The sequence below is a fragment of the Nerophis ophidion genome, linkage group LG01 (assembly GCF_033978795.1).
Source record: "Nerophis ophidion isolate RoL-2023_Sa linkage group LG01, RoL_Noph_v1.0, whole genome shotgun sequence".
In the NCBI taxonomy this organism is placed as follows: Eukaryota; Metazoa; Chordata; class Actinopteri; order Syngnathiformes; family Syngnathidae; genus Nerophis; species Nerophis ophidion.
Genome location: NC_084611.1, coordinates 77,076,616 through 77,104,485, shown reverse-complemented (window position 1 = coordinate 77,104,485; position 27,870 = coordinate 77,076,616). Strand labels below are relative to the sequence as shown.

At 39.1% G+C, this 27,870-nt stretch overlaps 1 protein-coding gene across 2 annotated transcripts; it reads left to right on the top strand.

The window, feature by feature from the left end:
• Positions 1-963: 963 nt before the first annotated feature.
• glb1 (galactosidase, beta 1) lies at positions 964-27,456 on the top strand. Of its 2 annotated transcripts, XM_061912078.1 has the most exons (16): positions 965-1,155; positions 6,070-6,239; positions 8,219-8,369; positions 11,756-11,816; positions 12,806-12,900; positions 16,073-16,253; positions 16,331-16,389; positions 16,474-16,595; positions 19,445-19,485; positions 19,561-19,673; positions 19,747-19,821; positions 19,888-19,977; positions 20,051-20,164; positions 22,970-23,101; positions 23,177-23,416; positions 26,915-27,456. In XM_061912078.1, exons 1-16 carry the CDS (start codon positions 1,105-1,107, stop codon positions 27,203-27,205), a joined length of 1,986 nt encoding a protein of 661 aa, XP_061768062.1. In that variant the 5' UTR covers positions 965-1,104; the 3' UTR covers positions 27,206-27,456. The 2 variants fall into 2 exon arrangements, with proteins under 2 accessions (XP_061768071.1, XP_061768062.1); XM_061912087.1 differs by lacking the exons at positions 22,970-23,101; positions 23,177-23,416 and having other exon boundaries at positions 964-1,155.
• Positions 27,457-27,870: the final 414 nt, after the last annotated feature.

Below are 27,870 nucleotides of genomic sequence, written 5' to 3'. Positions count from 1 at the left end.
CTTTCAATACTGGTTTTTAAGCCTGTTTACTGTTTTTTAAAAAGAAAGTAATATTTTATCAGAGTTTTTAAATTAGTTTGCTTGTTGATGATTTTGTTTGGTTTTGTATTGTGCAGTTTTATTTATATAGTAATTATTATTCTGTGACTGTAAATTGTTTTTTTTAAAGGGAAAGTAATATTTTATCTGAGTTTTTAAATTAGTTTGCTTGTTGATGGTATTGTTTGTTTTTGTATTGTGTAGTTATATTTATATGGCAATTATTATTCTGTGGTGATTATTTTATGATAATAGTTATTCTTAATAACAATCAAATCAAACCACAAAAAAGGTTTCCAAAGATTAAATGTGCTATATAAGTAAAGTGGATTAGGATTGGAGTATATTGTTTCTAATGTCTGTGAATGTAAATACAATGTTAACAACTCAAATCAGAAATATAATCATTACATATATTGCGTTATATCTCCATACATATCACGGTGGCAGAGGGGTTAGTGCGTCTGCCTCACAATAAGAAGTTCCTGCAGTCCTGGGTTCAAATCCAGGCTTGGGATCTTTCTGTGTGGAGTTTGCATGTTCTCCCCGTGAATGCGTAGGTTCCCTCCGGGTACTCCGGCTTCCTCCCACTTCCAAAGACATGCACCTGGGGATAGGTTGATTGGCAACACTAAATTGGCCCTAGTGTGTGAATGTGAGAGTGAATGTTGTCTGTCTATCTGTGTTGGCCCTGCGATGAGGTGGCGACTTGTCCAGGGTGTACCCCGCCTTCCGCCCGATTGTAGCTGAGATAGGCGCCAGCGACCCCGAAAGGGAATAAGCGGTAATAAATGGATGGATGGATAGTTTGTTGACGCTTTTCTTCCTCGTTGGTTTCAAAAGCTGCTCCTCGTTGTCTCACCAAAGCAACACTGCCACTTTTTGGATAACAAGCGTCATTACATCACATGTATATTAAAAAAAAAAAAAAAATCACGTGATATGACTTCCGCATCTCGACATGCAACGTCAGACTTTCTTTAGCTAAATCTAAACTGATTCTTGTAATCTTTTTAAAAGTTGTTTGGATTTTTAATTTTATTTAGTTTGGGGCGAGTAGTCGTCATGTCTTTTCTGAGACTTGGAAGCTTCCTGCTGCTGCTCAATGGACTCTCAGTAAGAACTTGTGTTTACATGAATATTGCACCATAATAACGCCATCCATTCATCCATTTCCTACCGCTTGTCTCGTTCTGGTTCACTAAATTAATACATTTCGGATAAGGTCCTTCAAAACTGGGCATAAACGGCTCGTATTGTTGTCATTTCATGGATATTATATTTGTACTTATACATATAACAATTAAAGGTGTTGAATAGGTTTATTTGTCATAATTTGCCATCATAAATGTAAAGTAGTTATGTCCTCAGAATGTTTTAAAATACTTATTGGATAACTTGTGTTAGCACAAAAGCTAAATAAAACATTTAGGACTGCTGACTCAGGTCACGTGACAAGTCAGCTGAGGCACATTAAAAGCCTACTGAAATTAGATTTTCTTATTCAAACGGGGATAGCAGGTCCATTCTATGTGTCATACTTGATCATTTCGCGATAATGCCATATTTTTGCTGAAATGATTTAATAGAGAACATCAACAATTAGGTTCGCAACTTTTGGTCGCTAATAGAAATGCCTTGCCTTTACCGGAAGTAGCAGACGATGTGCGCGCGACGTCACGAGCTGCAGGGCCCCACACGCGTTCACATTGTTTTTAATGGGAGCCACCAGCAGTAAGAGAAATTCGGACCGAGAAAGCGACAATTTCCCTATTAATTTGAGCGAGGATGAAAGATTTGTGAATTAGGATATTGATAGTGAAGGACTAGAAGAAAAAAAAAGCGACGGCTCCGGGCGGCGGCAAAGTGAGTGTTTCAGATGTAATTAGACACATTTTCTAGGATAATTCTGGAATATCCCTTATCTGCTTATTGTTTTAATAGTGTTTTAGTGAGATTTTAAATATTGTAAAAGATTGTAAAGACATACCTCAAGGTCCGGTGGCTGCGGTGAACACAAAGTGTCTCAGAGAGAAGCCGAGGAGCCAAGCTCACAGCTGCCACTGCTACAGGACGACGAATAATCCAATGATTTCTCCGGTAAGATATATATCACAATTTCCCCATCCAAAAACATGCTGGTTGGCGTAGAGAAAACATCTTCGCTTGACCGCTCCGCTTCACAACAAACAAAGAAACATCAGCTGTGTCTCGGTGCTAAAGGCAGCTGCAATCCACCGCTTTCCACCAACAGCATTGTTATTTATAGTCTCCATTATTAATTGAACAAATTGCAAAAGATTCAGCAACACAGATGTCCAGAATACTGTGTAATTATGCTGTTAAAGCAGACGACATTTAGCCGCTAGTGGTGCAGCTGCTAATACTTCCTGACAGTCAGTGACATCACGCGTACGCGTCATCATTCCGCGACGTTTTCAACAAGAAACTCGCGGGAAATTTAAAATTGCAATTTAGTAAACTAAAAAGGCTGTATTGGCATGTGTTGCAATGTTAATATTTCATCATTGATATATAAACTATCAGACTGCGTGGTCGGTAGTAGTGGGTTTCAGTAGGCCTTTTAAATAAAAAGATGCCAATAACTTCTTTTTTTTTTACTTAAAATTTAATTTATTATCATGGAATTATTTTGTCACTAGTGAAAAATAACGACAAAAAACAAATATCAATATTTTGTAAAGATTATTTTTTTAACAAAGTCTATGGTTTGTGAAACCGTTAATCTAATTGTAAAAATCCAATAAAGCACATTCAACCCTTTTTATTACCATTTTTACCAAACTGTGTGTTTTTCTGGGTCTGTGGAATAATCTAGTGCAGATTTGAGAATTTTTAAGTACAGAACAGTGCTTTTTAATCCAAACGTGCCTTTGTTATATATGTTCCTTTATTTCCTTTTTACTTAGACTAGACTTAGACTTCCTTTTTTATTGTCATTCAAATTTGAACTATACAGTACAAATAAGAACCAAATTTTGTTGCATTAGCTCTTGGTAGTGCAGGATAAAAGAAAAAAGCAATAAGGTGCAGATATTAATAAATAGATTACTGTACAGATAAATACATTGCACTTTTTCACATAAATCCATGTTTATGGATGTATGTTATATTGTCTTTTTTATTCCAGCGAGTTAATCCATTTAGGGGGGAGTTGAGGGGATAATTTAATTATGATGCGTTCAAGAGTCTTACGGCCTGAGGGAAGAAGCTGTTACAGAACCTGGAGGTTCTGCTACGGAGGCTGCGGAACCTCTTAATAGAGTCCAGCAGTGAAAACAGTCCTTGGTGGGGGTGGGAGGAGTCTTTGCAGATTTTCTGAGCCCTGGTGAGGCAGCAGCTTTTTGCGATCTCCTGGATAGGAGGAAGAGGAGTCCTGATAATCTTTTCCGCTGTCTTCACCACTCTCTGGAGAGACTTCCAGTCTGAGGCATTGCAGGCTCCAGTCCAGACAGAGATGCAGTTGGTCAGCAGGCTCTCTATAGTGCCTCTGTAGAATGTAGTGAGAATGGGGGGAGGGAGCTGTGCTCTTTTCACCCGACGCAAAAAGTGGATGCGCTGCTGAGCTCTTTTTACAAGAGCTCCGGTATGTAGGGACCAGGTTATATTGTCAGTGATCTGCACCCCCAGGAACTTGGTGCTGCTTACCATCTCCACCGCTGTGCCGTTGATGAAGTGTGAAGCGTGGCTGGACAGGTGCTTCCTGAAGTAAACAATGATCTCCTTGGTCTTGTCGACGTTCAGGACCAGGTTGTTGGTTCTGCACCAGTCAACCAGATGTTTCACCTCCTCCCTGTAGTCCATGTCGTTATTGTCACGGATGAGGCCCACTACTGTCGTGTCGTCCGCATACTTCATACTGCATATAGTCATTTTTACAAAATCAACTGAATGTAGCGATAAATGGTGTAATGATAAACCGCGGTACAACTTCCTACTGTTAGTATTATCATTTTAAAATGAAATAATCATAAAACCGTGATTAATAACACTTGGATAAACTCACGGACTGTTGACACTGCTCATGCCCTGCAGAAGTGCACTCTCGAGATTAAATGCTAACGTGAAAACAAGTGACATTAATGTCGTTCTACATAAAAAAATGGCATACGTCAATCTAAACTTGTATAAACACATTACTGTCTCAACAACTAGAGTATTCAATCGCGCACATTAAACCTACAGTCTTAGACAGAGAGATCCCTACTCGAAGCAATACGACGATTGATTGATTGATTGATTGATTGAAACTTTTATTAGTAGATTGCACAGTACAGTACATATTCCGTACAATTGACCACTAAATTGTGACATCCGAATAAGTTTTTCAACTTGTTTTTACGTTGGGGTTCACGTGAATCAATTCATGGTAAGAATATATACTTTCAGCATAATACAGTCATCACACAAGTTAATCATCAGAGTATATACATTGAAATATTTACATTATTTACAATCCGGAGGGTGGGATGTGGAGGGGGGGAGGTGTTAGGTTTGGTTGATATCAGCACTTCAGTCATCAACAATTGCATCATCTGAGAAATGGACATTGAAACAGTGTACGTCTGACTTTGTAGGATATGTACAGCAAGTAATGGACATAGAGAGATCAGAATGCATAAGAACAAGTATATACATTTGATTATTTACAATCCGGGGAGGTGGCTAGGCTAGGGTTGTAGTTGCCCGGAGGTGTTCTTTTAGTGTGGTTTTGAAGGAGGGTAGAGATGCACTTTATTTTACACCTGTTGGGAGTGCATTCCATATTGATGTGGCATAGAAGGTGAATTAGTTAAGACCTTCGTTAGATCGGAATCTGGGTTTAACGTAGTTAGTGGAGCTCCCCCTGGTGTTGTGGTTATGGCGGTCATTTACGTTAAGGAAGTAATTTGACATGTACTTCGGTATCAGGGAGGTGTAGCGGATTTTATAAACTAGGCTCAGTGCAAGTGGTTTTACTCTGTCCTCCACCCTGAGCCAGCCCACTTTGGAGAAGTGGGTAGGAATGAGGTGTGATCTGGGGTGGAGGTTTAGAAGTAACCTGACTAGCGCTTTCTGGTGATGTTTGGAGTGTAGATTTGACAACAGGAAGTGAACTTGCGTGACGTCACATAAGCTGCTGTGACACACCAACACATGTTTTATTCTTAATTTTTTAATTACCACTAAAACCTTTAAAAATAAAAACGGAAGCAGATAAATCCTGATTCAAAATCGCAAAAAAATGTTTTTTAAGTAGCCAGAATAATATTATTATATAACATATTTCTTCTGCTAATTGGCAATTTATTTATTGTTTGAATTTTTAAAATAAAACTTAGTTATAAGTCTGTAATGAGTACTTTATGAGCACAATCAACAATAATGAGGTAATAATGATAGTTATGGTGACAATAACTGTGATATGACATTTTCTGCTATAGTTATAATCTTTAAAAAAAAATAGAATTAGTATTTTTAATAAATTTTTTCATACTTTTTTTTTTTCTTTTTGGCATTATGCAGCAGTGAAAAAATAATAAATGGTAATGACATTTTATGTAACAATCAGGGAGGAGCCTCGCCGGCCAGGGTGGTTGAGACTACTCGCCCAGGAGGCGCGCTGACTATCATGCATGTTTATTTATTTATTTATATTTTATTTTTTTTACTTAGTCTGCTGTCCTTCTGGGACCTTCCATGAAAAGTGGCTTAAATAAAATTTAAATTTTCTGTAAAGCAAATCAAAACAATGAGGAGTCTAATAATAATTGAGTTTGAGTTTGAGTTTAGTTCAAACATGCAAACATACAACATGATACATCACAATTTCCACTAAATAATGGCAACAATAATAAAACTGTAGTTTATTTCAAAATTACATGACCAAGAATATTGTGTGTGTGTGTGTGGGTGGGGTGGGGTGGGGGGGGGAGTCACATACAATCGCAATTTTAAGCAAAACAATTATGATTTACATTTTTTGCATAATCATGCAGCACTAATTTGCGTCAATAAATGTGTTTGCAGATCTCCGCCTCCCGTTCCTTCAGCGTGGACTACGAGAACGACTGTTTTCGCAAAGATGGGGAACCATTTCGCTACATCTCGGGCAGTATCCATTACAGCAGGATCCCCAGGGCCTACTGGAAGGACAGGCTACTCAAAATGTACATGGCGGGCCTGAACGCCATTCAGACGTATGTTTACTCTTTGTTTTTCAATTCTGCTTCTGGTAAAAAAACATAACTGAGATTTCTTTGTGGAGTCATTTGGAATACATTTTTTCAATAGGCAAATAAGAAAATGTAAATAATCGTAACCAAGTAACGTTCTTGATTGTCACACAAATGTAAAAATAAGTTAGCCTCTGAACATATCGCTAGGTATTACGGTCAAAAAGCAAAGTTTTTATTTGATCTGACCACAGAAATTTCCTCCAAAAGGTCTTATCTTTGTCCATGTGACATCAGATGATACAAAAATGTAGCTGTTTTGCCACAATACCCAGCAATATGTTTGGAGAAGAAAAGGTGAGGCCTTTAATCCTAGGAACACCACACCTACCGTCAAGCATGGTGGTGGTAGTATTCTGCTCTGGGCTTGTTTTGCTGCCAATGGAACTGGTGCTTTACAGAGAGTAAATGGGACAATTAAAAAGGAGGATTACCTCCAAAGTCTTCAGGACAACCTAAAATCATCAGCCCGGAGTTTGGGTCTTGGGCGCAGTTGGGTGTTCCAACAGGACAATGACCCCAAATACACGTCAAAAGTGGTAAAGGAATGGCTAAATCAGGTTAGAATTAAGCTTTTAGAATGGCTTTCCCAAAGTCCTGATTTAAAAGTGTGGACAATGCTGAAGAAACAAGTCCATGTCCAAAAACCAACACATTTAGCTAAACTGCACCAATTTTGTCAAGAGGAGTGGTCAAAAATTCAACCGGAAGCTTGCCAGAAGCTTATGGATGGCTACCAAAAGCACCTTATTGCAGTGAGACTTTGCAAGGGACATGTAACCAAATATTAACATTGCTGTATGTATACTTTTCACCCAGCAGATTTGGTCATATTTTCAGTAGACCCATAATAAATTCATAAAAGAAACAAACTTCATGAGTGTTTTTTTGTGACAAACAAACAAGCATGTGCTCCAATCACTCTCAAAAAAATAAGAGTTGTAGAAATCATTCGACATTCAAGTCAGCCATGACATTATTTTTTTTACAATTGTAATGCAAACTTTTGACTTTTGATCAAAAGTTTACATATAATTGTAAAGAACGTAATAAATATATATGTATTTATATATATTTCTTGATTGGATTATCCAGAGAATAGTGCTCAATACCGTGGTAGAGCGCAATATGTAGGTGTGGGAAAAATCACAAGACTACTTCATCTCTACAGAACTGTTTCATGAGGGGTTCCTCAATCATCAGGAGATTTTAACCAGACTTAGCGGAATTCTACAGAACTCAGCAAGCACATTTGGAACATCAAATACAATAATGTTGAATATTCAATAACATGGCAAATTCTTGCATCCAGCACACCTTACAACAGTGGTAATAAAAGATGCAACTTATCCTTAAAAGAGAAACTGTTTATTATATATCATCCAGACCTGTCATCCCTCAACAAGCGCAGTGAAATCATTTCAACATGCCGCCACAGACGGAAACACCTCCTAGGTAACACATGAGCCAATCACCACACCCTACGCCTGCCTGTACCCACCCACTGTGTGCCCTATATAAACCATTGTATGTGAATGCTTCCATTAAAATCTCCTGATGATTGAGGGAACCCCTCATGAAACAGTTCTGTAGAGATGAAGTAGTCTTGTGATTTTTCCCACACCTACATATGTATATATATATATATATATATATATATATATATATATATATATATATATATATATATACATATATATATATGATATGTGTGTGTGTGTATGTGTATATATATATATATATATATATATATATATCTATAGATATATATATATATATATATATATATATATATATATATATATATATATATATATATATATATATAGATATATATATATATATATATATATAGATATATATATATATATATATATATATATATATATATATATATATATATATATATTATTTTAAGATCATACAATCATTTCCTGTTGCAGGTACATTCCCTGGAACTTCCACGAGGAGTCTCCGGGTCAATACAATTTCAGCGGGGACAGAGATTTGGAACATTTCCTTCAGTTGACTCAGGATATCGGACTACTCGTTATCCTACGACCAGGCCCGTACATTTGTGCTGAGTGGGACATGGTGAGAGACGCTGACATTGAATTGATTTTGGGGGTGCACAGTATTAGTATTTTCAAGTCGATACAGATAACTTCCTGCTTCTCAAGGCCGACACTAATAACCGATAACATATTTATATAAAAAAAAATTCATTCAGAATTACTGTGTAGTGAGCGCCCACCTGGAGGTAAGAATAACTTAAAGAAAGGTGGATTTGACTAACTCCTTGTGGATTTGTCCTAACCATCACTAGTATGATAGTACTAACTTCACATCTTTAACTCAATAGTGAAGCTTATGTCCTTATTTCCATTTATCAGTGTGGCGATCTTGTCGTATTTTGCTAGCAAAGAAGTACAAACTGAAGCTGCAGGTGGTCTTCTGGCCGACTCGGTCCAGTATCTACAGCGATGGAGGGGGCCTAGCGTTTAAGACATCCTACAACAGGCCTGGGCAATTATTTGACTCGGGTGGCCAGATTCAGATGAAAAAGTGTGTCTGGGGGCCGGTATATCTATTTTTATGAACACTAATACAAAACCTCACAAAAATGATTGAAAGCACCTTAAAAAACGGAATGTAATTTGACATTTTTTTACTGAATGAGGCACCCAGAATGTACATGAAAAAGAATGTGGGATTTACAATATTAACTATGAAGGATAAAACACAGAATATTGACCACATATTTCACAATCAACCGAAACACAACCAAAATGCAACAAAATAGTGAAATATGAACGCGAACGCGAGATATTTCATAGTGACCAAAGTAACTAATTATATGACCATAGTAATTAATTAGATGACCATAGTAACTAGTATATCATGCAGATTCCAAGCATTGAAAGACTTAGTAAAGTTGAAGACTTACAGTCATTGGAAAACATCACTGCAAATCATAATGGCAGCTACACTTTCCATCTTAAACATCTAAAACAACTATTTGGGAATGTCCGGCGGGCCAGATTGAAAAGCTCAGAGAGCCGCATGCGGTCCCTGGGCCTTCATTTGCCCAGATCTGTCCTAGGAGGTGGGAGCGCTTGATTTGTTCACCCTATATTTTGCTTATTGGAGCTTTTTTTTTGTCAGTTATCGGAGCTATTTTTTTGGGATTTCGTAGTATCAGATTTGTTGGTTTGACGTCATAATTCCTAATATTATCTGAAAGATAATAATAGTGCACCCCTAATGTATTGGATGTATTAGACACTCGCTCGTCACTTTATTTGGGGTGCCTGCATAATGTAAAGAAATCCAGTGCAAAAGCTGCATCAAAAATCCACTTTTTTATTGTTTTGAGTTTCATGAGAGTCATCAAGCTTTGGTTTACATATGCAATGGGAAAACCTCAACATTTTCTAAATTAGACACCACCCATCTGTCTTGCATATGTGGGTCAAATTTGGTAGCAATAATCAAATATTTTTAGGTCTAGTTATTTTGTGAAGGACCCCCTAAAATAGCCAAAATGGACAACTTATCTTTTTTTTTTTTAAATATTTGTTTATTGACATTTTTTGACACACAGTTGACAGAAATGTTCTTTGTTTCCCCCCAACAAAAATAAATAAATGAATATGAATATGAATGGGGGGGGGGGGGGGGGGTATCCTTTTTATTTTTGTGGTTGGTGCACTAATTGTAAGTGTATATTGTGTTTTTTATGTTGATTTAATAAAAAATAAAAAATGAATATATATATATATATATATATATATATATATATATATATATTATTTTTTTAATAAAAAAATTCTTCTACGGCCCGGTGGTTGTGGACCACTGTTCTAGTCAACAAAGTAGTGATTGCCACCAGATTTCTTTTGGATTTTCTGAGAGAAGATGACAGAGGAGCTACCTCTAATAGTCCACTTACCAAATTATCAAAGTATTAAACATTTATGTCCAATAACTGCACAGGGATGGGCAGAGCCAAAACAAACACATGTATTAAGTTAGCTGGAGACAGTTGGCACCGATCACACGATTCACATATTCTGCCATACGTCTTAGCTTGTCGAACCTTGCTATAATAAGTACGATGTAATAGCTTGCATTTGATGAGGCTGTGTTTTGCAAAAAAAGAAGACTTATGAACTCTACTGAAACTCTATCCAGCTATCTTCAGATGGGGTCACTCCTAAATCCTTTTCCCAAAGTGACTTAATTGAATTTAGAGACTCAGGGTGTAAAAAAAAAAAGTATTTACAACTAGATCTCGTATATGAACACTATTTTTATCTATATGGACAAAAAGTGCAGTTACGTCTTATTCAGGTGCCACCTTGCAAAATTCTTATATTGGTTTTAATTGTGTTTCGCCGGGGTTGCATGTTTGTGCGCGGATCGTTTCCCCAAGATGCAGACGGAACTCCCGAGGCAGCGTGCAGGTAGGACAATGATTTATTTTCCATAAATCAGGCCATAATACAAAAATGCAGGAAAAATACAAAACAAACACAAGAAGAGCGTGCCGACTGCAAGATGAGCTATGGCAGAAAACTAGCACTGGAAAGCTAACATAGAAACTGTAATCAAAGGAGTACTAATGTAACTTGTTACAGGAGTAAACAAAACAGCGAAAGGCAGGAATAAATTATTCTCTGATTAGTGCCTGGGAGCAGGTGGTCTTTCACACTAATCAGAGACAGGTGGAAATAATCAGCACCCATGGCAACCAACAAACACAAAGCGAGGGGTGCTGAAACAGAACTAAGAGAGTCTTAAACTAAAACAAAACATGATCCGGGCAACGCATCATCGCTAATTGTTTATTTCTTATGTCCATAAGGGGCCATCTTGCCCGATTTTCACATTTTTTAAAATCTATTTATGTTATTGTTTCTGCCAGGATACTTTGTTTATAATGTTTTTGTTGTTTTCATGTGCACATTAAATTTCTACGTGAGGTCCATGAAACAGCGTTTTTATCTACAATGATGTTTCTTCTACAAAGAATATTATTTTGGGTTTGTTGTTTTGTTTTAATAAAACTCAGTTAAAAGATTGTATCATAAGTAGTTTTTGAAAATGTTGAGCACAATTAAAAATCCCGCGATAATAACGATCACCGTGATCATTTTGGCCACAATAACGTTCTAAATTCATCATTTACAGATTATACACTCACCAAAAAAACGTATTCCAGTTTGAAGTTAGAGCTTTTCGGGCTGTTACTTACACACAGACAGGCGCGCACACCGGTAACCTGGAGATTTATACTGTAGCTATGACACAAAGAGCTGCCGGAAAAAAATGTCTCAAAGATTGTTATAAAGTTAGCAAGGCGCCATGAAGCTAACTTGAAAAAAACGGTGATCATCAAACAACAGTTGAGAAATTCTGTGTTTTTTAAATACTTGTACATTGTATTTAACTAATCATACACATGTGTTTGCTACCAGGGTGGGCTGCCTGCCTGGCTTCTCCAGAAGAAAGACATTGTACTGCGGTCTTCAGATCCAGGTGAGAAGCCAGGAAAAGGATTCAGGGAACTTAATTGCCATACCAGAACACATGCGATGGAAGGAAATGTAGTACCCGAGGTCCCAGATTTAGCCCAATGAGTACCTCAACAAAGATAGTATGCTCTTAAAATAATAGGATAGGTTAATAGGAATGTAACTCAGTTGTAATTCACTTTTGCAACACTTTTGGTAGTAATGGCAATATCAAACAAACAGAAGAAGTCTGGGGCTAAAGTCGTAAAGAATTTTTTCAAGCACAAAAATTATGACTAAAGTGGTGAAGCTGTACTTTAATTTCAACTTCAGTTGTATTTACAGTTTATTAAAGAAATATACATTATATAATTATTCTCATTGTTTATTTATCAGACATGTGTTTTTTCCGTTTTTTTCGGATCTACAATGTGTGTTCAAATCTTGATCCGTCTCTTTGCCATACCTGCCAAAAATTAAAATTTTCGATTAAAAATGATTAACTTAAAAATCTAAGCTATGTAGTGAAGCAACTCCACGGGAGAGGGACAAAATATACTGGAAACATGAATAATGATTGGTTGGTTTACGTATAAAAAAATACATGGTTTACAATGATGAGTCATGATTGGTTAAGATTAGGGCAAAACATTACAGACTGCCCAATCAGAGGCAAAGTAGAGTGGGTCATCGAACCAGGAAGGGAAATCACAACAGACACGCCCATCCCAAATGACGATGAGAGAGTCAGAGAAGAGAAGAGGGAATATTTAAGCAGGCGATTTATATATTTAAAAAAAACTAATGGAAGATGACAGAGGGATTTTCTTACTTAGATTTTTGTTTTAGCGATGTAGACAACGTTAGTTAGCGGTAACACAATGGTAACACAAATACAAGAGACATTTACGTCTTTCCCCATCAAGAAATGACATACCCCAATCTGAACTTGTATAAACATGTTTCTGTCTAAACAACTAATTACATATGCTTAATAATAACTTTCTGTTTCAGACTACATAGCAGCGGTGGATAGCTGGATGGGGAAGCTCCTGTCAACGGTGAAGCCTTACCTCTATCAGAACGGCGGCCCCATCATCAGCGTGCAGGTAATGACTTTCCATGACTACTGTAGTACCTAATGAAGTATTTCATAAATTGTGTGCAAATGATTGACAAGTAATGGCAAAAGTACTTGGCCTCAACCAGCAGAGGTGCTGTTGATTCAGCCTCAACCGCCTTGTGGTCTAAAGATCTGATATTCCAGCCATCCATTTTCTCCCGCTTGTCCCTTTCGGGGTCGCGTGGGGTGCTGGAGCCTATCTCAGCTGCATTCCGGCGGAAGGCGGGGTGAACCCTGGACAAGCGATATCGATATTGGATATCGGTCCAAAATCAACAGCAACAACAATAAAATCTTTGGACAGACCGTTGACATCTAAATGTCCTTCAAAGTTGGTCTTTTCTTGTATTTTACTCAAGTCATTTACAAAAGGTAAACATGATAGGCTATCGGTTACTAGGAGCTAGCAGCTACACAACAGCTTAGCCCACAATAGCGCTTGCTAGACATGCATAATATTGAACAAAACACCACGTGTCACAATAAACACAAGTCAAATAATTATGGTTTCATATTACCAACATGCACAAAGTCTCCAAAGCTGAAGCGTATTAAAGGCCTACTGAAATGAGACTTTCTTATTTAAACGGGGATAGCAGGTCCATTCTATGTGTCATACTTGATCATTTCGCGATATTGCCATATTTTTGCTGAAAGGATTTAGTAGAGAACATCGACGATAAAGTTAGCAACTTTTGGTCGCTAATAAAAAAGCCCTGCCTTTACCGGAAGTGTGTGCGCGTGACGTCACGAGTTGCAGGGCTCCACACATCTTCACATTGTTTATAATGGGAGCCACCAGCAGTAAGAGCAATTCGGACCGAGAAAGCGACAATTTCCCCATTAATTTGAGCGAGGATGAAAGATTCGTGATTTAAGCTATTGATAGTGATGGACTCGTAAAAAATAAAAAAATAAATAAAGCGACGGCTCCGGGCGGCGGCAGTGTGAGCGTTTCAGATGTAATTAGACACATTTACTAGGATAATTCTGGAAGATATCTTATCTGCTTATTGTTTTGATAGTGTTTTGGTGAGATTGTAAAGATTGTAAAGACATACCTCGAGGTCGGATGGCTGCGGTGAACAGGCAGTGTTTCGGAGAGAAGCCGAGGAGCCAAGCTCACAGCTGCCTTTTTTGACAGCTGCTGCAGGACGACGAATAATCCACTGATGTCACTGGTCAGATATATATCACAATTTCCCCATCCAAAATCATGCTGGTTGACGTAGAGAAACATGTTTGCTTGACCACTCTGTTTCACAACAAACAAATAAACACCGGCTGTGTCTCGGTGCTAAAGACAGCTGCTATACACCGCTTTCCACCAACAGTATTGTTCTCCATAGTCTCCATTATTAAATTAACAAATTGCAAAAGATTCAGCAACACAGATGTCCAAAATAATGTGTAATTATGCGGTTAAAGCACACAACTTTGAGCCGCAAGTGGTGCAGGGCTAATATTTCCTGACAGTCCGTGACGTCACGCGTACGCGTCATCATTTAAAATTGCAATTTAGTAAACTAAAAAGACCGTATTGGCATGTGTTGCAATGTTCATATTTCATTATTGATATATAAACTTTCAGACTGCGTGGTCGGTAGTAGTGGGTTTCAGTAGGCCTTTAAAAGTATTCAGTAACAGGCGTGTCCGCATCATTAAATTTACTATCATGAGCTTAATTTAATGAATTATTGTGGCCGCTATGTGTTGGCAAAAATCAATTACCACTCCAATTTAAAGACAGCATAAGTCTGTCATAATGTTAGTGTTTTCATATTTACTATGAGCTCTCTGAGCTCTTTTTAACATTCCACACAATAGAATAATACTACATTATGAATCGTGCTGATGTCGTATCGAATTAATAATGGTAAGGGCTAGGGCTGGGCGATATGGCCTTTTTTTAAGATCTCGATATTATTGGGCTATATCGCGATACAGTATATCTATCTTGATATTTTGCCTTGGCCTTGAATGAACACTTGATACATATAATCAAAGCAGTATAATGATTCTGTGTGTCTACATTAAAACATTCTTGTTCATACTGCATTAATATATGCTCATTTTAAACTTTCATGCAGAGAAGGAAATCACAACTAAGTCAATTGACCAAAACTGTATTTATCAAACAGTTATTAAGCAGTGGCACAACCGTTCATGTCATTTCGAAAACAGAAAGTGCAAGATTGTCAGAGACATTTTAAGTGTCAAATAAAAATGAGCTGCAAAATCGGAAATCAAACCGTGTTCGTCCTTTGCTATGTGGTAGGTGACTACGGACGTTATTAACTTCTGTTGTTGACTATTTTGTTCATTCGGTGTTGATGTGGAAATGTTTGCCTCGGCATTTTGATGGTGTGGCACCGAACGGACATGTTGACATGCGGAGTTTCAAGCACTCTTCATTCTCTAGCGGGTGACTTTTCAAACGATGCTACATATTAGCAGTAATGCTACTTTTTATAGCAACGCTGTTGGCCCACACTTGACAAATTACGGTTGTGTGTTCGACATATTCCCACTTGAAGCCAAACCACCGCCAGACGATGGACCCCCTGCTCATTTTCTTTGGAATTAATTCTTCTTTCAGTTGCACCTTCTTTCTCTCGTATTACCACTCGCACGGCTCTGCTAGCATCACAGTTAACATTACCCATGCTGCCACCTCTCTGCTCGGCAAGGGCGTACACGTATGTGACGTGTGTAAGACGGTGCGCTCGTCTGTGAGAAGGAGAGACAGGAAAGAGCGAGAAGAGCCTGTAATGTAATGCCCGCAGTCTAAATCAACTGCGTGAGAACGTATAGTCGAATATCACGATATAGTCATTTTCTATATCGCACAGAGACAAACCCGCAATAAATCGTGTATATCGATATATCCCCCAGCCCCAGTAAGGGCCAATACCCTAGTCTCCAATATCGGTATCATATCGGAAGTGAAAAAGTTGTATCAGGACGTATGAAGTATCAACCTAGAACTGCAGACCTCCCACTATTGCGCAACTTCTCTGGGCGACATGATTCCGTGCAAGAATTAGCACATTTGGAAAATCTCCCATCTCTTTTCCCAAATACGTGTAAATGTCATCTTTCCCTATTGTCCGTCCAGGAAAAGTGTTGAAATGCTTCACGCACACTGTGTTGTTCAGGTAGAGAACGAGTACGGCAGCTACTTTGCCTGCGATCACAACTACATGCGCCACCTCTCCAAGCTCATGCGCTCCTACCTCGGCGAGGAGACCGTGCTCTTCACCACCGACGGCGGCGCGCTCGGCTTCCTCAAGTGTGGCCCTATTCAAGGCGTCTACGCCACCGTCGATTTTGGCCCGGGTTGGTTTTCGCTACGTTTTTATTACCGTCACACATTTGAGTATAGTGTGTGTCTATCTATGTTTTCTTCCACCTAGGTGCTAATGTGTCCGCAGCATTTGACGTGCAACGATACGCTGAACCTCGCGGACCTTTGGTAAGCATCCTCCTCGTCGCTGTCTCCTTTTTCTGTTTGTTCTTTACTCCATGACCCTCACCGGGTTCCTTCCATCCACACCAGGTGAACTCTGAATACTACACTGGTTGGTTGGATGTGTGGGGCTCACCTCACTCCGTTGTGTCGACCACTAAAGTGGCCAAGACCCTCAATGAGATGCTGGCCATGGGGGCAAATGTCAACATGTAAGTTAACCATTTTCTCTGACGAGATGGGTAGGTGGTGAGTTTTTCTAACCTACACAGTGGCCTAGTGGTTAGTGTCCGCCCTGAGATCGGTAGGTTGTGAGTTAGAACCCCGACCGAGTCATACCAAAGACTATAAAAATGGGATCCATTGCCTCTCTTCTTGGCATTCAGCATCAAGGGTTGGAATTGGGGTTTAAATCACCAAAACGATTACTGGGCGCAGCCACCACTGCTGCTCACTGCTCCCCTCGCCTCCCAGGGTGAACAAGGGGATGGGTCAAATACAGAGGACAAATTTCACCACACCTAGTGTTTGTGTGTGACAATCATTGGCACTTTAACTCTAACTTAACTCACAAAATTTCGGATTACACAGGCAACGCTGACAATGAAGTTACAATATCACTCACAAAAAAAAATCACAATTATAGAATTTTTAAAATAAAACATTGAGACAAAAGATGTATTATTTTGAGTATAAGGAACACATTTTATAGCAATTGTAATTTTACAGGAATTAAGTCATAATAAGTGACGATAAAGTTGTTTATGATAAATAATAAAATACATTTTTAATTTTATAGTAAAAATTATGTTCACAGAATAACGCCATATTTGTTCATTATTTCTAATATTTTTGTGATCACTTGATTATATAATATCACTACAATTGGACATTACATATTGTTTGTTGTAATAGAGAAATTCGTGTTGTATAATTTTAGTACATATCATGGGAGTAAAGTTGTAGCTTTAAGGGAATTGGGTTACAGTAATAAAAGAACAACATATATTTTTTATATTTCAAACTTTTAACAATATTGTTGTAATTTTATAGGAATAATGTGATATAATTATGTGGAAAAAGTTAAACATTTTGTGAGAATAAACTCAATATTCTCAAAGCACAATGTAATATTTTTTCCGTCATTTTATAGGAATAAATACAATGGATATAGTCTTAAGTGACAATACGATATTGTTACATTACATTTTTGGGGGAATTTATGAGCATAAAGTTTCAGCTTTAAGAAAATAAAGTCATGATATCTAGAGAATAATGTCATATTTTACAATTATAAAGTTATACATTTATAGGAATAACATTCTAGTATAATGACAAAATGTGTACTTAACATGGATTAAGTTGTGCAAGAATAAAGTCATAAGATTAAAAGGATAGCATCCTAATTTTGTGATATATACATTTAAATTTTATTGTAATAAAGGGGTAATATCTCATGAAAATAGGTGCAATTTAAAAAATAAATAAATAATCATTTTGCAAGGGGTAATGTTATGACACAGTCATAGAAATGTGCTAGAATTTTACAACAATAAAGTCACAAAATTAACGCATGTTTTTTTTAACATCAAAAGAATAACGCAGAATTGTTTCAATATTTAAAAAAAATAAAATAATAATTGGTGAAGTAAATTATTTTTTGATTATATGTACAGACAATTCAATCATACATTACACATTCTTTAATAGGACGAAAGCGGGTTATTACAGTTTAAACAATGCTATGAGAGTAAAGTTGAAAATGTTTAAGTAATAAAAGAAGTTACAGTAATAAAACAAGAACATTAGAATTTTAGTAAAGTAAAGTTCAAATTTCATAGGAATAATGTTATAATTTTACATGGAAAAAGCTGTGCATTTTGAGTGAATGAACTTATTAAAATTAAATAACAAATTTATTTTATTGTCATTTTATAGGAATAAGTAAATAGTCACATGTGACGATAACTTTATTGTTGTATGCAAAGATGTTGGCATTTTTTGAGCGCTTTAAGAAAATAAAGTCGTAATATTTCTAGAATAATGTCATAATATTATAATTATAAACATACATTTATAGAAAGAAAATTCTTGTTAAGATTAAAAGAATAGCATTCTAATTTTACTATATATACATTAAAATTTGATGGGAAAAACGTGGAAGTAAAACATAAAAAATAGGTGTAATTTAAAAAAAAGTAATAATTTCGCAGAGGGTAATGTTATAACATGGTCGTGCTTTCGCTCGAAGAAGAAATATCACAAGAAAAAAGTCATAAAATTGTGTTGAAAAAGAAAATTTGTTTTGCATAAAGTCATAATTATAGGACAATAACTCAATCTTATGTGATAAAATTTTCAGAATTTGTTTGCGATGAACCCCAAGATGCAGAGATGGAGGCAGGCATGGAGTGAGAAAACATGATTTAATTTAAAACTCTAAAACAAAACAAAGAGTACAAACAAAAAGCATGCACGTGGGCGGATAACAAACTAAGAGAACTAGCATGGGAGCTAGAAAACAAAAAGGAACTTTAGCATGGAAAACAGAAGCCGTACATTTACTTAGAAAAACAAACTGGAAGCAGGGAACAAAAGACAGTAAGCTAAAAACCGCTATCAAACATAGCACCACAACGCTGCATTGACACGACAAGATACGACACGACAGGTAGCAATGACAAGTGCGACATGCAATACAATAATCCAGCCCTGACTGGAGGAACAAAGCAGGTAAAAATAGGAGTGGGCTGATTGACAGCAGGTGTGGCCAGGTGCCAATCAGCCCCAGCTGAGGTGAAACAGCGCTCATGGAGAAAGACAGGAAACTAACAAAATAAGAGCGCTGACAGGAACTAAAGACAGGAAATACTAAACACACACCGAGGAAAAACTAAAACACAAACAAACTGTCAGTGGCAAGCCTAACAAAAATATGTGAGTCAATTCAGAATTTAATGACAATAAAACGTGTGAGACTAAATTAAATCATAATGGCTATACAATATACTGGAAGTGTTTGTCTATGCAGCCATGAAAACCAATCGTTGTGTCCTCACAGGTACATGTTTACAGGAGGGACCAACTTTGGATACTGGAATGGTCAGTAGACCGCAAAGAAAACAATTTTGATAAGAATAACTTGTCGGTGTCTGATTACAATTGGGTCTCCCCCAGGTGCCCTTGCGCCGTACAGTTCCCAGCCTACCAGCTACGACTATGACGCTCCGCTCACTGAGGCAGGAGACCTCACGGAGAAGTACTTTTCCATCCGAGAGGTGATCAAAATGGTATGTACGAAAAAGAGCACATATGCAATGGACCATGTTTGCTTCCTAATGCTGTATAACTGCTGTATAACAGTACCGCAAGATACCGGACGGGATAATACCACCATCATCTCCAAAGTTTGCATATGGTGCTGTTAAAATGAATCTGGTATGCACACAATCTTAACCTTAGCCTTTCTGTTTTCTTATTAGTAGGAGATTTTTTTTCCCACAGCTACAAACCGTGTCAGAAGCTTTAGAGTCTCTCTCCTTCTCTGGCCCGGTGGTGAGCACCTTCCCCCAGACGTTCACTGACCTCAACCAGGTATCTTTCACACTTTATTCACGTTATTATTTTGTCTTATTTTCTCAAATGGCCTCCTCGTCTTGTCTTGTAGGTATTTGGCTACATGCTGTACAGGACTGAGCTACCGGTAGACTGCAGCACGCCCACGCCGCTTTCCTCGCCGCTGAACGGGGTCCATGACCGAGCGTATGTGTCGGTTAATGGGGTGAGTCCAGCAGCACACGATGCGCGACTCGCTATTTCCCCCTGAGGCCGAAGGTGGTATTACGAGTTTGTTGATGATAGTACTGTACAGGTACCTCAGCTTGTGCTCTCTGCCATGTTTTGTTACGCTTTGAGTTGCTAACTTCACTATGAGCCTTATATAATCCAGAGAACCAGTGTCCTCGACAGTGGACATTGGATTTTCATCTATTTATTTTGTCTGAGTTACAGGCGCGCTCTTCTGTTTTTAAAGGCCTACTGAAACCCACTACTACAGTCTGATAGTTTATACATCAATGATGAAATATTAACATTGCAACACATGCCAATACGGCTTTTTTAGTTTACTAAATTGCAATTTTAAATTTCCCGCGAGTTTCTTGTTGAAAACGTCGCGGAATGATGACGCGTGCGCGTGACGTCACGGACTGTCAGGAAATAGTAGCGCTGCGCCATTAGCGGCCAAAAGTCGTCTGCTTTAATCGCATAATTACACAGTATTCTGGACATCTGTGTTGCTGAATCTTTTGCAATTTGTTCATTTAATAATGGAGACTATATAGAACAATGCTGTTGGTGGAAAGCAGTGGATTGCAGCTGTCTTTAGCACCGAGACACAGCTGGTGTTTCTTTGTTTGTTGTGAAGCAGAGCGGTCAGGGGAACGTATTTTCTCTGCGTAAACCAGCATGTTTTTGGATGGGAAAATTGTGATATATATCTTGCCGGAGACATCGTTGGATTATTCGTCGTCCTGCAGCAGGTGCCAAAAAAGGCAGCTGTGAGCTTGGGTCCTCGGCTTCTCTCTGAGACACTGCGTGTTCACCGTGGCCATCCGACCTCCAGGTATGTTCTTACAATCTTCACAATCTCACTAAAACACTATTAAAACAATAAGCAGATAAGGGATCTTCCAGAATTATCCTAGTAAATGTGTTTAATTACATCTGAAACGCTCACACTGCCGCCGCCCGGAGCCTTCGCTTTTTTTTCTTTTATAGTCCTTCACTATCAATATCCTAATTCACAAATCTTTCATCCTCGCTCAAATTATTGGGGAAATTGTCGTTTTCTCAGTCCGAATTGCTTTTATTGCTGGTGGCTCCCATTATAAACAATGTGAAGTTGTGAGAAGCCCTGCAACTCGTGACAATACGCGCACATACTTCCGGTAAAGGCAGGGCTTTTTTATTAGCGACCAAAAGTTGCGAACCTTATCGTCGATGTTCTCTACTAAATCCTTTCAGCAAAAGTATGGCAATATCGCAAAATGATCAAGTATGACACATAGAATGGACCTGCTATCCCCGTTTAAATAAGAACATCTCATTTCAGTAGGCCTTTAAGGATTGATTGATTGATTGATTGAATGATTGATTTAGATTAGATTAGATAGTACTTTATTTATTCCATCAGGAGAGTTCCTTCAGGAAAATTGGAGGTCTAGAAGTAACCTGACTATCTTGTTCTGGGATTTAAAGGACATGAGTGTTTTTTGAACCGAACTTACTGGCCATAATAGCTGAAAAAGAGAGGACCTAAAATGGGACCATGAGGAACTCCACTAGAATAACTAAAGGACTTGAATAAATAACTACTGACTGCATCTGAAGTAATGAAGTTACAGCAACACCTTAGTTACATAAATTGACTTTATGGGAAAAAGAAGTATGAGACTAAAAGGGGTGCTTTGAGGAATGCCTAAATCTCAAGTTTGGACCCTAGGTGCTTACCAAATGTCAATGCAAGGATCTACCCATGTGTTTACAGTGGTCCAAGTTCCTCTATATAATCAGAGTTTATATAACAGCCAGTTAAATTACGCTGCTTGGGGTCGGCAACCCAAAATGTTAAAAGAGCCATAGTTGCATACTTGCCAACCCTCCCGATTTTCCCGGGAAACTCACGAATTTCAGTGCCCCACCCGAAAATCTCCCAGGGCAACCAGTCATCCAAATTTATCCTGATTTCCACCCAGACAACAATATTGGGAGCGTGCCTTAGCGCCTTTAGCGTCCTCTACAACCTTTCGTCACGTACGCTTTGTCCTCTGTTTAACCAGGGTGCCGACCCAACCATATACTGTAATATACCCACACATATAAGTGAATGCAATGCATACTTGATCAACAGCCATACAGGTCGCACTGACGGGGGCCGCACGGACAACTTTAACACTGTTACAAATATGCGCCACACTGTGAACCCACATCAAACAAGAATGACAAACACATTTCAGGAGAACATCTGCACCGTAACACAGCAGAACAAATACCCAGAACCCCTTGCAGCAGTTATTCTTCCGGGATGCTACAATATACACCCCCCTCCCCCTCTACCACCAACCCAAAACCCCGCCCACCTCAACCACGCCTACCCCCCACCTCATCCATTACTATTAACTATCTGTCATTTAGCCGGGGATACCCTACAACTACACTAGGTGTCCCCGCACCCATATGTATTTATTTTAGTTTGCCTTTTCTTTGGCCCACCTCTATAATGTTATTCATTTTTTCTACCTACAGTAAAAAAAAACAGCATCTGTCTATATCTTAACAAAAACAGTGACTTGTGTGTTGTTTGGGAACAGTTGGTAATGGTTATGTGCAGTAAAACTGTCCATGAAGTCTTCTTCATCACCAAGAATATTTGAATGTCACTTTAAACATTGCTTAGAGATAATAACAGATTAAGTGGATTTCCATTACTTTTCAACAGGGAAATAGCAAACGGCTTATGCTGTGGGACTTTCCAAAATATAAAAAGTGTTCTGACATATTCATGCTGGTTGTTCTGTTTCTCAAGATGCCCGCCGGGATTCTCGAAAGAAACAAAGTCCTGTCCATTAATGTGACAGGACAAGCCGGGAGTCGGGTGGACGTGCTGGTGGAGAACATGGGCCGCATCAACTATGGAAAAAACATCAACGATTTCAAGGTTTTACCCGTGATTGAAAAATGGGAGTTTTTAGAATCAAAGTAGAAAAAAATCACCATGTGGTCTTTTGCACAGGGCCTCATATCCAACCTGACTTTGGCCAATGTTGTTTTAAAAAAATGGACCATGTACAGCCTCAGTATCGACCAAGCCATCAGCCAGGGTGTCTTCTGGGAAACAAACGCCAAATCGGCCGACCCGCTTCCGCCCGCTTCACTGTCACTTCCTGCTTTCTACGGAGGAAGTTTCATCATTCCCGGTGGCATTCCGGACCTGCCTCAGGATACCTACATCCACTTGCCCGGATGGCGAAAGGCATGGCAACATTACGTCCAACAATTGTCATTCCAATGCTATGTTCACACTAGACTAGACTTAGACTAGACTTCCTTTTTAATATTATTCAATTTTGAACTTTACAGTACAGATCTCCCGTCCAAAGGCAAAACCCAGTAACTCAATTTTGGTCAAAACTGAGCTGATAATAATTTTGGAGTTCGTAGGTGATATGCTTTACATTAGCGTATGCGATATTGTAATTTGTTCCGTAAGTAGAAAATGGATGGATGGATGGAAGTAAGGTGTTACGCGCATGACAGGACCTAGCAACTACCACATAACCGCGTACATACAACAGAAAAACCTAGTATCTCAAGGGACCAATCGGAGCTTCTTTGTCAGTCGCCTAATTGTCTTTAATCAGACATTTGCACAGATGGGGGCCGACGGTCAACCTGATTATGTGATATTATGGCACGAGGGGATATTTGGAAGATTGGCCCAGGACGTTGCAAGCACCTTCATTAAATGTATTGTTCTTGATTCTTCCTCTTGCATACTCTTTTGGGCAGATAACTGTGGAGGTCAAAATGAAAACTGGACGCTGCCCAATGTGCAAACGCAGAATCGGGCCCACCCGAGATTGTGATAAAATATCTGGAGAAAGGGCACACGTTCATGAGAGCAGATTCAATCCGTGGCTCAATCGGCAAGAAAATGAAAGCCCAAGAAAACATCTATACGTTTGATGACTTTGTAGATCTTTGTAAGACAGCATCAAGATAGATTGGTTTTCCTTTGTTTTCGCAAAATTAGCTAGAAGCGAGTTACTAGGTTTAGCCTTTGGACGGGAGCGATAAGAACTACATTTTGTTGCATTAGCTCATGGTAGTGCAGGATAAAAAAAAGCAATAGTAAAGTTGATCCATTTTTGGGAAATTGGGGGGATTATGATGCGTTCAAGAGTCTTACAGCCTGAGGGAAGAAACTGTTACAGAGCCCGGAGGTTCTGCTACGAAAGCTGCGGAACCTCTTTCTAGAGTCCAGCAGTGAAAACCGTCCTTGGTGGGGGTGGGAGGAGTCTCTACGGATTTTCTGAGCCCTGGTCAGGCAGCATCTTTTTGCGATCTCCCGGTCAGGAGGAAGAGGAGTCCTGATGATCTTTTCCGCCTTCCTCACCACTCTCTGCAGAGACTTCTGGTCTGAGGCACTGCAGGCTCCAGTCCAGACAGAGATGCAGTTGGTCAGCAGGCTCTCTACAGTGCCTCTGTAGAATGTGGTGAGAATGAGGGAAGGGAGCATTGCTCTTTTCGTCCGACGCAAAAAGTGCATGCGCTGCTGGGCTCTTTTTACAAGAGCTCCGGTGTGTAGGGACCCGGTCATATTGTCAGTTATCTACACCACCAGGAACTTGGTGCTGCTTACCATCTCCACCGCTTTGCCGTCGAAGAGTGCAGCGTGGCTGGACTGGTGCTTCCTGAAGTCAATCAATCAATCAATCAATGTTTACTTATATAGCCCTAAATCACTAGTGTCTCAAAGGGCTGCACAAACCACAACACAAACCACTACGACATCCTGGGTAGGCCCACATAAGGGCAAGGAAAACTCACACCCAGTGGGACGTCGGTGACAGTGATGACTATGAGAACCTTGGAGAGGACGAAAGCAATGGATGTCGAGCGGGTCAAACATGATACTGTGAAAGTTAAATCCATAATGGATCCAACACAGCCGCGAGAGATCTCCTTGGTCTTGTCGATGTTCAGGACCAGGTTGTTGGTTCTGCACCAGTCAACCAGATATTTCACCTCCTCCCTGTAGTCCATGTCATTGTTGTCACGGATGAGGACCACTACGGTTGTGTCTAGTGTACTAGAGGTCAATTCCGATTTTTTTCGCCCATATGCAACCTTTATCGGATACTTTCATGTCTGTGTGAACAGTGCAATTACAAAAAAATGTTTATATTCGACCCAGGCCGCTTACGAATGTGGATATGAATCGGATATACACTATATTGCCAAAGAGATTCGGCCACCTGCCTTGACTCACGTGAACTTGAAGTGCCATCCCATTCCTTACCCATAGGGTTCAATATGATATGGGTCCACCTTTTGCGGCTATTACAGCTTCCACTCTTCTGGTAAGGCTGTCCATAAGGTTGCGGAGTGTGTTTATAGGAATTTTCGACCATCTTTCCAAAGGTGTATTGGTGAGGTCACACACTGATGTTGATAGAGAAGGCCTGGCTCTCAGTTTCCGTTCTAATTCATCCCAAAGGTGTTTTTTCAGGTTCAGGTCAGGACTCTGTGCAGGCCAGTCAAGTTCATCCACACCAGACTCTGTCATCCATGTCTTTATGGACCTGGATCATGTTGGAAGAGGAAGGGGCTCGCTCCAAACTGTTCCCACGAGGTTGGGAGTATGGATTGGTACCGGGCCGCATAATAATTTTTTATTATGTCGTCCCACTGGGTGTGAATTCTCCCTGCCCACTGGGTGTGAGTTTTCCTTGCCCTTATGTGGGTTCTTCCGAGGATGTTGTAGTCGTAATGGTTTGTACAGTCCTTTGAGACATTTGTGATTTAGGGCTATATAAATAAACATTAATTGATTGATTGATATTAATATTTTTATTTAATTTATTTTTAATTTTTTATTAAATCAACATAAAAAACACAAGATACACTTACAATTAGTGCACAACCCAAAAAACCTCCCCTTTTCATGACAAAAAAAAAAAAAAGATTTCAACTTTTTACATATTAGCAGACACAAGTACATTTGCACAAGGTACCGGTATCACATCAGTATTGCCAATACCAGCCTGAAGTTTACTCAGTATCAGATGGGGGAAAAAAATCAGTGGTATCGCATAGCTCAGTTGGTAGAGTGGCCGTGCCAGCAACTTGAGGGTTCCAGGTTCGATTCCAGCTTCTGCCATCCTAGTCACTGCCGTTGTGTCCTTGGGCAAGACACTTTACCTACCTGCTCCCTGTGCCACCCACACTGGTTTAAATGTAACTTAGATATTGGGTTTTACTATGTAAAAGCGCTTTGAGTCACTAGAGAAATGCGCTATATAAATATAATTCACTTCACCAAAGACTAAAACAAATGGGACCCATTACCTCCCTCCTTGGCACTCAACATCTAGGGTTGGAATTTGGGGTTAAATCACCAAAATTATTCCCGAGCGCGGCCACCGCTGCTGCTCACTACTCCCCTCACCTCCCAGGGCGTGGAACAAGGGTCTGGGTCGAATGCAGAGAGTAATTTCACCACACCTAGCGTGTGCGTGACTATCAGTGGTACTTTAACTTTAACTTTAACTACTGCAGTATGTGCGATGTCATGATGTCATGTCTGCATGCGGGTCAGATTGCATTCACATTAGAAATCCCTTTTTTTTTGTCATGTGACTGCCACTAAAAAGATAGAATTTGACACACAAAAAAAATCCCAATTGGACATCCGACCCCGCAGTGTGGACGTAGCCTTAATGTCACTGATCATGTCTTTACTCTTCAGGGACAGGTTTGGATCAACGGCTTTAATCTGGGGCGCTACTGGCCTTCAAAGGGCCCTCAGGTGACACTTTTTGTGCCCGCGACCATCCTCAGCATCGACGCTTCCAACAACGTGACGGTCCTGGAGCTGGAAGCCGCTCCCTGCCTCTCGACCTCGTGCGCGGTGGAGTTTACCGCCACGCCTATTCTGAACGGAACAGTGACGCATCAGCCCACGCAGCGCTGGCCGATGTTTACACGGGGATTTGTTCAGACTTTAACGGAAGTAAACGCCTCTCCATTTGCACTATAACACAAACAACAGATTGATGGTAAAAAAAATAAAAAAATATGCAGAAATACTTGATCACTTCATGACACTTTCACATGTTTTTATAAAATTATTTTGCCAAATGTTTCTTTTTCTTTTTTTTTATTTTTTAGAATTTGTGTTGATAATGCAAATACATATCAGGGAAACACATTTATTTACCAAAAAAATGTTGTAAGCTCATTTGTGAAGGGTTTGATTTTTAATAAAAATGTGATTTTACACCAGCTTTATACGAGGAGTATTGACCTAAATGTGTCCAAACATTTTTTTCTGTGGGCCAGACATTGAAAAATCAAAGGATTTTGATTTGTTTCACTTTCAAAACCAGTACTACGTATAGATTTTTTCAAGAAAAAAACAGCCTGCATGTAAGCTTTCTGTTATTAGTGTCAACATTTCAATTACTCCTGTTTTCCCTCTTATTCCACTTTTTTTTTAGGAGTAGTTTCAGAATGTGCAGAGGGCCGTTACAGAACTAGCTGCAGGCCGCAAATTGTCCCCGTGCCTCATTTTGGACATAAAAGGTAAAATTTGGTCGTGTTTGGAGGAAGAAAAATACTGAGTTGCATCCCAAGAACACCATACCTACTGTGAAGCATGGGGGTGGAAACATCATGCTTTGGGGCTGTTTTTCTGCTAAGGGG